This window comes from Dermacentor andersoni, chromosome 11 (assembly GCF_023375885.2).
Source record: "Dermacentor andersoni chromosome 11, qqDerAnde1_hic_scaffold, whole genome shotgun sequence".
In the NCBI taxonomy this organism is placed as follows: domain Eukaryota; kingdom Metazoa; phylum Arthropoda; class Arachnida; order Ixodida; family Ixodidae; genus Dermacentor; species Dermacentor andersoni.
In genome coordinates this window covers 111100412-111110968 of record NC_092824.1, presented here as the reverse complement: position 1 = coordinate 111110968, position 10557 = coordinate 111100412, and the positions used below count along the sequence as shown (strand labels likewise).

The following is a 10557-nucleotide window of genomic DNA, read 5'->3' as shown; positions in this document are numbered from 1 at the left end:
CTTTCTTTCTTTTCCAATTTCATCATCATCAGCCTGATTACTCCCACTGCAGGGCAAAGGCCTCTCCCATACTTCTCCAACTACTCAGTCATGTACTAATTGTGGCCATGTTGTCCCTGGAATCTTCTTAATCTCATCCACACACCTAACTTTCTACCGCCCCCTCCTACACTTCCCTTCCCTTGGAATCAGTTCGTAACCTTTAATGACCATCGGTTATCTTCCCTCCTCATTACATGTCCTGCCCATGCCGATTTCTTTTTTCCCAATTTATAGGGACACTAAAGGCAAATACTGAGTCGACGTGCACTATTTAAAAACCATTCCGGAAACCTCGCCACAGTTATGGTCTGAATACCATTTTAGAAATTCAAATCTCCCGCCACCCAACCAGGGGAGTGGTGACGTTGCATACACTATTACCACCCTTTGCTGCCATCGGTGAGTAAAACGGCACCTGTGAGACGGCGGTACCGAGTTGAGACAGAGCTGGTGGATTTGCCGCTGCAGCTGATTTTTGGTCAAGTGTCGTAGACCGTTTGGGCATCCCGCAACATCACATGGAAGTTGAATTCTCTGCTACTAGCAGTTCGTGAGAGCTTCTCAAGCCAGCAAAACCAGCGCAGCAGTACGCGATAATGAAACTACTGAAACGCAAAAGCATGGGCGGCGCAGAGTCGAGCGAAAATGAAACCTTTTGAATGCCCGCATCATTGTCTAGAGTAGTTTCAGCAAGTTTTCTAAAAATAAACTGGAACTGGACAAGTAGCATTTTATTTCATCTTGTAATGCAATACAAGCATGTTTTTTGCATCAAGTGGTTCGCTACTAGTGACAATTTAAACGAGTGCTTTTGTCATCGGGCAAGAAATTGAATGTCCCGGGGGAGTCTCTAACCATGTCCTGCATTTTCCTCAATTTCTGGATTATTAACTAACTGTATGAGAATACTGATGCCTTAGAGATTCTTGAGCACTAATCTGTCACTTTAGCTTGACTAAACATTTGCCTTTAGTGTCCCTTTAATCGATGGTCATTTCAGTATCACTGCTGCACATATTCTCACCTACTCCTCAGGTTATGCTACTCAGAATTGACATGGTAATATAATAACGGTCAACCTTCCAAATGAATTGTTTCAAGAACATTTTCCTATATATACTGTTGATTGGAATAAACTTACTAATGATAATGCAAGGTACTCATTGCTTGAAAGCCAAATCACTTGATCTTATTTTGTATGGATTCAAGATTTTTTTTCTGCCTCTCTGTTCTCCTTCACAACCCCTTTCTGCACCAACCCTGCTATGATGTTGTACTGGGTTGCAGTAGCCATAAACATTTACACAGTACAGAAAAATGGAAACCCGTACAGTACAATGAGCATGCATGAGGTCATCCTTATGCAGTGGATGATGTTGATTTGCCTTGTTCCCATTAAGTGTTTAGGCATGTGTGTTCAAGAATGCAGTTGGTCTCATCAGTGACTTCTCATATTCGTGTGCTGCATTCTGTTCAGGCTCGGCTGGCGCATCAAAGGACACCGACGAGAAAGTGCGCAAGATTAAGAACGACTTTGAGCGCAAGCTGAGCCATCTGCAAGGTGAGCTCAAGAAGATGCAGTCAGCCAAACGTGAACATGCCAAGCTCATGAAGAACCAGAGCGAGTATGAGCGGCAGGTTCGCAAGCTCAAGCAGGAAATGGCTGAGATGAAGAAAGCCAAGGTAAGCACCACCTGTGGTGTGCTCATATCACTCCTTTGTACCTGTGCCACACGTGCTATGTTAATCGACAAGGATGGCAATGTGGGCTTGTTGCTACAGCATGGCTAAAGGTGGTTGAGGGCAGAAAAACGCAAGGACAAAAGAAGGCACATTGGCTGCACAGGCACTACTAACAACAATGATGGTTAATTTCCTCGCCGGGCTGAACAAACCTGTCTTCAGTGGACAGCGTCACAGATCACGCGATTCATGTTGTCTCGTTCGCACAGTGCACGATTTTGCACGCAGTTCACAAGGAAACATGACTAGCAGTGTAATTCAATGCTACACGAATACTCAGGCAGAACAAGCGCATCGCAGAGCAAGATCAAGCGCTGGAACATGGTAGAAAATGGCATAGTTTCAGTAACTGCGCACGTGACCGCACGACCGTGGGAACAAGCAGACAAAATGGAAGTAAATCTCTCTTGCTTCGGTGCGAAGTAAAACAAAAAACAGACATACTGTTTGTGTTTTATTATTTCTCTAAACTTCAATTTGTCAATTCAAGCAACAGATTGCACACATAACAAGTGTTGTCTTGAATAATTCTCGAAGTCACGTGTCAATATGAGCGACGTCACACTGCGGACACAACTACATAGGTGCACGGGCACGACTATGTCATCGTTCGGCTTGGAGCATGGCAGCCGCAAGAAGGAAAAACGGCGATCAGTTTGAAATTTCAGATCTTTCTGCGGTGCGTAGCGATGTAATACTTTGCAGGCACAATTGTTATCGCGCAATGTATGCTCTGCGCTTGCCAGCTCAAAATGGCCAGACCTGGTGAGGGGCCCTTTAAATGGGACTTCAGAAATGTTTGGCTGTAACTGCCAACATTGACAGCAAGTGACCGCGGTGTTCGATGATCAAATTAGTTGTGAGAACGCACTACACCACAAGCGACATCAAATTTTGATGCCATTAAGTGTATCCGTCTGGCACCACATGAGTGGCATTATATGTTGATACAAACGAATTGATTCAAAAAGCGACATAAATGTCTATACCTTTCTCGTTAAAACCATTCAATTACTTGTTGAACCACTTTTCTTTAATGAATCTGTGTGGTCTTTAACACTCTTTAAGAAGAGTGTTAACACTCTTTGAGAAGAGACTGGCTAGAAGCCAGCCTCTTCTCAAAGCAGGTGGAACTGTAGTGCACACTCTTTGCAAATATGCCTTTCTTGCGAAGCGGTGCTCACCTTTCTGTGCCTTATTACCCTCAGGTCCCAATCTATGCATGAATAAATGTACATGGTGGCTTTTTCCCACCAGGGATCTTGGTGTTACTTGTGTAGAAGCGGCTTTGCTGTTCAATCACGAACTCGCCAACCTTTTCTTTGAGCTCTGGATGCCAGCCATGACGAGGTCCACGAAAGCCCTTCCAGTCAATTCGCATTTAAACAGTGCCTCCCTCTGGCCCCGCCATATGCGTATAGTTCCCTGCTTCATGTCAAGGTGCCGAGCGACGGTGCAGTTTCCTAGCTCCTCAGCCAACAAAATGGCTCGTCGTTTGAAGCGAGCATCATACTGAGCACGCTGCATCACCATAACTTCGCGAATGAACCCATGAAATAAAAAAAAGAATGCAGGTTGACTTTGCTTGGCTTGTCCATGGATTGAGTCGAAATGTATAGATACAGGTTGCCAATCTAAAACTAAAAACCGCGAAATTTGAAATAACATATATTTAGCAGTCAATTTTGGTGTTATTCAAATGTAATGAGAGTCAACTTCAAGCAACGAAAATCTTTTTAAAAAACTCGCGTTACAATCGAGTAAATATGGCAGTTCGTTTGTCTCCTCAGGTGGCCCTGGTGACCAAGATGAAGGAGGAGAGTCGGCGGCACCAGGAGGCTGAGAAGCGCCGCAACCGGCAGATAGCGCAGATGCTCAAGGAAAGCCGTCAGCAGGAGAACAGAATCCGCTCCCTCGAGGCCCAGAATCGCACCAAGGAGACGGTCCTGAAGCGGCGGCACGAGGAGATGGCCGCCCTGCGCCGCCAGGCACGGCCCATGTCACAGCGTGTTGCCGGGCGCGTTCCACTGCAGAACCAAGGTAGGGCAACCAACAGCACGTACACACTTCAGGTGGCTGAGGTGCGTAGTTTAAAAGGGCTACCCTAGCGATTGGTTTGTGATGTTGGGGAAGTGGTCGTTTCGGATTTCGCTGCACCTACTGTGGTGCCTTAGGTGGCCATGGTGTCGCACTACCAAGCACAAGGTTAGGGGTACCTGCATGACGCAGTGGCTTCATTACGGTGTGGGTGGAATACAAAAGTGCTCATGCACCATGCTTTGAGTGTATGTTAAAGGGACACTAAAGAGAAACACTGAATCAATTTAGATAAAGTATTCTTGAAGAACTCTGCTTTTTCTTATTGCAGTGTGGGGTGGAATATTAAAAGAAGAAATAAAGTTTGGTTTAGTTTAATTTTTGAAGTAAAACTCATTTGAAGTAAATGTCATTTACTGCCCGCCTTCCAACTGCGTGCATTTTGAATAACATGAATATTGAAGTTTTTACTGCATACATACCTTGGAATCAACTTTCAATCCTTGCTGAATTGTACTGTGTTTCTGATTGATGTGATTTTCTGATTGCTAGCGTCACTGATAAGTAGAGCTCAGTTAGAAAGCTTATCACATCGTCGCAAGATCGTGAGTCTCACTCTTTCACTAGCCACCACGGCAGGTGCAGAAGAATTGAATGATAGTAAATATCATTCAATTCTTCTGCACCTGCCGTGGTTGCTCAGTGGCTGTGGTGTTGGGCTGCTGAGCACGAGGTCGCGGGATCGAATCCCGGCCACGGCGGCTGCATTTCGATGGGAGCGAAATGCGAAAACACCTGTGTACTTCGATTTAGGTGCACGTTAAAGAACCCCAGGTGGTCAAAATTTCCGGAGTCCTCCACTATGGCGTGCGTCATAATCAGAAAGTGGTTTTGGCACGTAAAACCTCATAACTTAATTTTTTAATTCAATTCTTCACAATAATGTTTCCTGCAGCCATTTTTCTATGCCATAATCACCCGTGCAAATATCAGCGCCAAACATGCCACTCCCATCGTTTTGCAAGCTTATTCATACCATGCACTATTGTGGATTGTAATAATCTGCCATTGCACATCGCTACTGAAATTAACATAAGCAAATTACAGAAGCTACTGCACACCTATCACTGCACTATCATCTGTCTGTCTGTCTGTGTCTGTCTGTGTCTGTCTGTGTCTGTCTGTCTGTGTCTGTCTGTCTGTGTCTGTCTGTCTGTGTCTGTCTGTCTGTGTCTGTCTGTCTGTGTCTGTCTGTCTGTGTCTGTCTGTCTGTGTCTGTCTGTCTGTCTGTCTGTCTGTGTCTGTCTGTCTGTCTGTGTCTGTCTGTCTGTCTGTCTGTGTCTGTCTGTCTGTCTGTGTCTGTCTGTCTGTCTGTCTGTCTGTCTGTCTGTCTGTCTGTGTCTGTCTGTGTCTGTCTGTGTCTGTCTGTGTCTGTCTGTGTCTGTCTGTGTCTGTCTGTCTCTCTGTCTGTCTCTCTGTCTGTCTCTCTGTCTGTCTGTCTCTGTCTGTCTGTCTGTCTGTCTCTGTCTGTCTCTGTCTGTCTGTCTCTGTCTGTCTCTGTCTGTCTCTGTCTGTCTCTGTCTGTCTGTCTCTGTCTGTCTCTGTCTGTCTGTCTGTGTCACCATTTGTATTCACCGAAATTCATTTTTATCCTCTTTAGCGATAATTTAATGTTTCTGGCTATTCTTCTGGTTATTCAGAATAGTCTTGTGATCCTTGATTATATATATATGCTCTATACTAATTTTTGTACTTGTACCATAACTTCATTCAGTGCACATGTATCGGATAATGTTTTTTGCTAATTTTGTGTTATGCTTGAACCCCGCAGGGGCGTCTGCGCAAGCAGGCGTTTGGTGTGTTGCGACACCACGTACCCGAGCACACGAGGGTTGGACCCTCCCGCGTGTAGCCGTGCGCGGCTTAGCCGTGTCTGGGGAAAAGGGGATCCTGGGGGTTGAGCCGATGCTGGGTGTCTGGACCTTTAAGGCCCCCCGGCGGAGGCAACACACCCCTTTGGCCTCGGCTTCACATAGACGGCACCTCCAGGCTGACCCACCTGGAGGACATCGGCAGTCGCCTTTTCCTGTCTCTCTCTTCCTACAACCTTCGTCTTTCCCTTACTTTCCACCTTTCCTGTCTCCTCCTCTCTTCTATTTACTTCCTTCTTCTTGGCGGCAAGGGTTAACCCTGTGTGGCTATCCAACCTTGGGTACACCATATTCGGTTATAGTGACGGCGTACGACTGGCGTCGTGCAGACTTGGATGCAAGCTCTGCCGCGTTCCCTCGTTGGGCTCCGTGGTGGGTGGTCGGCGCTGTTGCCGAATTGTTATATATTTCATGGAAACTTCTTTCCCCAAACTCCCTGATCGCCCTCACAAACGAGGGCGCACCGAAGATCTCTTTCAGTTTTTCGGACGACAAGTCCTTAACTTTCCCCGATTCCACGTGATTCATTCAGAAAAACCGGACAAACTAGTGCGATCCATTTCACCGTTCCTTGTCTCCAAGACTCTGACCGAAGTTTTCGGTACAGGATATAAGGTGTCCAGAATGTCAAGTGGCGATCTCCTTTTGGAGCTCCAAGATCAGAAGCAGTATGAGAAGCTGCCGAAACTTGTGTCATTTGGAGAGACCCAATTAACAGTAACCCCGCACCGTACCATGAACACAAGCCGCGGTGTTGTCTCAGACGACGACTTGCTGGAGCTCACTGAGGATGAACTCTTGGAGGGCTTCAGTGACCAGAATGTGTAATCAATGTTAAAAGAATTAAGATCAGGCGTGACAGTAAAGAAATCAAGACCAAACACCTTATATTGACTTTCGGCTCAAGTATTCTGCCAGAGTCTGTAGAGGCCGGGTACACCAAGCTCCGTGTTAGGCCATATGTGCCAAATCCCCTTAGATGTTTCAAATGCCAACGCTTCGGCCACAGTTCGCAGAGCTGCCGAGGCCGTCAAACCTGTGCGAAGTGCAGTGCCCACGAACATAATTCTGAAGCTTGCAAAAACACTCTCCACTGTGTAAACTGTGAAGGCGAGCACGCCGCATACTCGCGTGCCTGCCCGTCCTGGAAAAGAGAAAAAGAGATTGTGACAATCAAAGTCAAAGAAAACATATCTTTCAAGGAGGCACGTAGGCGGGTGTCATACCTGTCTAAGAGTAGCTTTGCCGATGTGGCGCGTAAGGGGGCAGCGTCACAACGGCCTCCAGCGGCTGTCCGACCCACAGGCAGTGAGTCGGCAGTTACGCCATCTGCCCCCGCGGCGGTTGCAGCTAGCGCTGCTCCGTCTACCCAGCAGACGGGGCCATCGACCCCGAAGGTGGACGCAGCCGAGGCTGCCCCAGCCTCCGAGGCCCCTTCCAGCGCTGGCAACGGCCAGCGCAGCCAAATCCCTCTGGGAGCCCCATCGACCTCCGGGCTGGTGGGCGCAGGGGTCTTGCCCTCCAAGGCGGGACTCCCTCTGAAAACTTCCCGCTCGCAAGAGCACGTGTCCGGCACCTCACAAGAGGCAGTGGACACCACACCTATCCTCAAGGCGCACCAGGCGCCTAAGGAGCGTCGAGAATCACTCGAACGCTTCAAAAAGAACAAAACACCAATTACAGGGCCTCGAAAGGGCTCTGTAATCTAAGGCATCTTTCCGTTTCCGTACACACAGCACTAATTTACCTTAAATATGGATACACAAATCATACAATGGAACGTCAGAGGTCTCCTTAGAAACCTTGATGATGTACAAGAACTGATCCACCAACACAATCCAAAAGTGCTGTGTTTACAGGAAACACATTTAAAATCTAAACACACAAAGTTTCTCCGACAGTACATAACTTTTCGCAAAGATCGCGATGATGCTGTCGCATCATCGGGCGGTGTCGCCATTGTTATCCATAAGAACATTGCGTGTCAACTTTTACACCTACAAACTCCTCTCGAAGCAGTGGCGGTTCGAGCTGTTCTCCTAAACAAACTCATCACCATTAGCTCTCTTTATATACCCCCACATTACAAATTAACGAAACATGAATTCCAATCCTTTATAGATCAATTGCCAGAACCTTATGTTGTTCTTGGCGATTTCAATGCGCACAACTCCCTATGGGGCGACTCGTATCGATGCGCGAGGTCGTCTCGTTGAACAGCTCCTTCTTTCTTCCGGTGCGTGTCTGCTTAATAAGAAGGCACCCACATATTACTGTCTTGCCAACAAAACCTTTTCTTCAATTGATCTCAGCATAGTTTCTCCTTCTATTTTTCCTGAACTCGCATGGGAAGTTATAAACAATCCTTACGGAAGCGACCACTTCCCCATACTATTAAGAACACCTAAAGAAAACGAATATCCACCACAGGCTCCCAAGTGGAAGATTGATACAGCTGACTGGGAGAAATTCCGAACTCTCAGTAAAATTTCATGGGATGAGATGTCCTCGTTAGGAATTGATGCTGCCGTGGAATACTTTATAGCCTTCTTAATAGATGCCGCATTTAAATGTATATCACAAGTAAATGGCTTGGCATGCAAACGGCGTGTCCCGTGGTGGAACGAGGACTGTAGGATCGCTCGTAAGAAACAGAACAAAGCGTGGGGATTGCTACGCGCCTCTCCCACTGCGGAGAATCTGTTTAACTTTAAGAAAGTGAAATCGCAAGGCAGGCGAACACGCCGACAGGCTAGAAGAGAGAGTTGGCAGACGTTTTTATCCGGTATCAACTCGTATACAGATGAGGCCAAAGTCTGGAACCGGGTTAATAGGATAAAAGGGCGACAAACATATTCACTTCCTTTGGTAAACACACAAGGTGAAACACTACAAGATCAGGCAGATTCACTTGGGGAACACTTCGAGAGCGTGTAGAGTTCAAACCATTATTCGCAATCATTTTTGAAATACAAACAAATAGAAGAATGTAAGCCCATAATACGAAAATCCAGGCAGAATGAACCTTATAACCGGCCTTTCAATATTGCTGAGTTGAGAGCTGCCTTGACCACATGCAGGGGCTCTGCGCCTGGACCTGATAGGGTCATGTACGAAATGATCAGAAACTTACACGCTGACACCAAACTTGCACTACTCACGCTTTTCAACGCTATTTGGGCTGCGGGAAACCTCCCATCCACATGGAAAGAAGCGATTGTGGTCCCTGTTCTTAAACAGGGCAAGGACCCTTCCTTGGCGGCAAGTTACCGTCCGATAGCCCTTACAAATTGTCTTTGTAAGCTTTTTGAAAAAATGGTTAACCGCAGACTTGTACATTACCTTGAACTCAACAATATCCTCGATCCCTTTCAGTGTGGCTTCAGAGAAGGGCGGTCCACAACCGATCACCTTGTGCGCATTGAGGGAAACATTCGCGACGCCTTTCTACATAAACAATATTTCCTATCCGTATTCCTCGATATGGAGAAAGCGTACGACACTACGTGGCGCTATGGAATATTGAGAGACTTGTCGGGAATTGGCATCCGTGGCAATATGCTCGTCTTAATAGAAAGCTATTTGTCCAACCGTACATTTCGCGTGAAAGTCGGCAATGTATTGTCGCGACCTTTTATACAGGAAACTGGTGTACCTCAAGGAGGTGTACTTAGCTGCACGCTCTTCATCGTGAAAATGAACACCCTTCGTGCCTCGTTACCGCCAGCCATCTTTTATTCTGTTTACGTAGACGACATACAGATAGGATTCAAATCCTGCAACCTTACAGTATGTGAGAGGCAAGTTCAACAGGGCTTGAACAAAGTGTCCAAATGGGCAGAAGAAAACGGATTTAAAGTCAACCCCAACAAAAGTTCTTGTGTGCTTTTCACAAGAAAGAGAGGACTCATTGCAGAACCCAGTATCGAAATGTATGGTCAGCGAATTCCTGTGAACAAAGAGCACAAGTTCTTAGGCATCATACTTGATTCGAAATTTACTTTCATTCCACACATAAAGTACCTCAAGGTCAAATGCTTAAGAACAATGAACTTACTTAAAGTGTTATCCCACACAGCATGGGGCAGCGACAGGAAATGTTTAATGAATCTTTACAAGAGCCTCATCCGATCGCGGTTGGACTACGGTGCCGTGATCTATCATTCTGCAGCCCCGAGCGCGCTAAAGATGCTAGATCCGGTCCACCATCTAGGAATTCGACTGGCCACTGGAGCTTTCAGAACAAGTCCCATAGAAAGTTTATATGCTGAATCAAATGAGTGGTCACTACATCTGCAGAGAACATACATCAGCCAAAGATATTTCCTGAAAGTCCACTCTAATCCTCAACATCCATGTTTTAATACCATTAACGATATGACATATGCTACGCTCTTTCATAATCGTCCTTCCGTAAGACGGCCTTTTTCTATGCGTGTGAGGGAGCTTAGTGATGAAATGCATGTCCCACTCCTCGAGCTCCGCCTAATGCAGCCAGCCAAGCTGCTACCTCCTTGGGAGTGGCAGCACATAGAATGCGATATATCTTTCATGCAAGTTACAAAACACGCTCCAGAGATTGAAATACAAATGCATTTCCGGGAACTCCAATACAAACACTCCTGCACGGAGTTCTACACAGACGCATCGAAGTCACGCGAGGGGGTGTCCTATGCAGCCGTCGGCCCATCCTTCTCGGAATCCGATGTACTGCATCCGGAAACAAGCATCTTTACGGCTGAGGCCTACGCACTGTTGTCGGCTGTAAAGTATATAAAGAAATCAAAACTCGAGAAATCAGTTA

The 10557-nt window shown here is 46.5% G+C and overlaps 1 protein-coding gene across 3 annotated transcripts in view; it reads left to right on the top strand.

Annotated features, from left to right (window-relative positions):
- Nucleotides 1-10557, top strand: part of Klp31E (kinesin-like protein 31E) — a 117148-nt gene that overhangs the window by 66531 nt on the left and 40060 nt on the right. For all 3 annotated transcript variants that reach the window (XM_050186345.3, XM_050186344.3, XM_050186343.3), the window contains exons 15-16: nt 1520-1725; nt 3576-3825. In XM_050186345.3, the coding sequence (XP_050042302.1) occupies nt 1520-1725; nt 3576-3825 (456 nt within the window). The remainder of the gene's footprint in view (nt 1-1519; nt 1726-3575; nt 3826-10557) is intronic.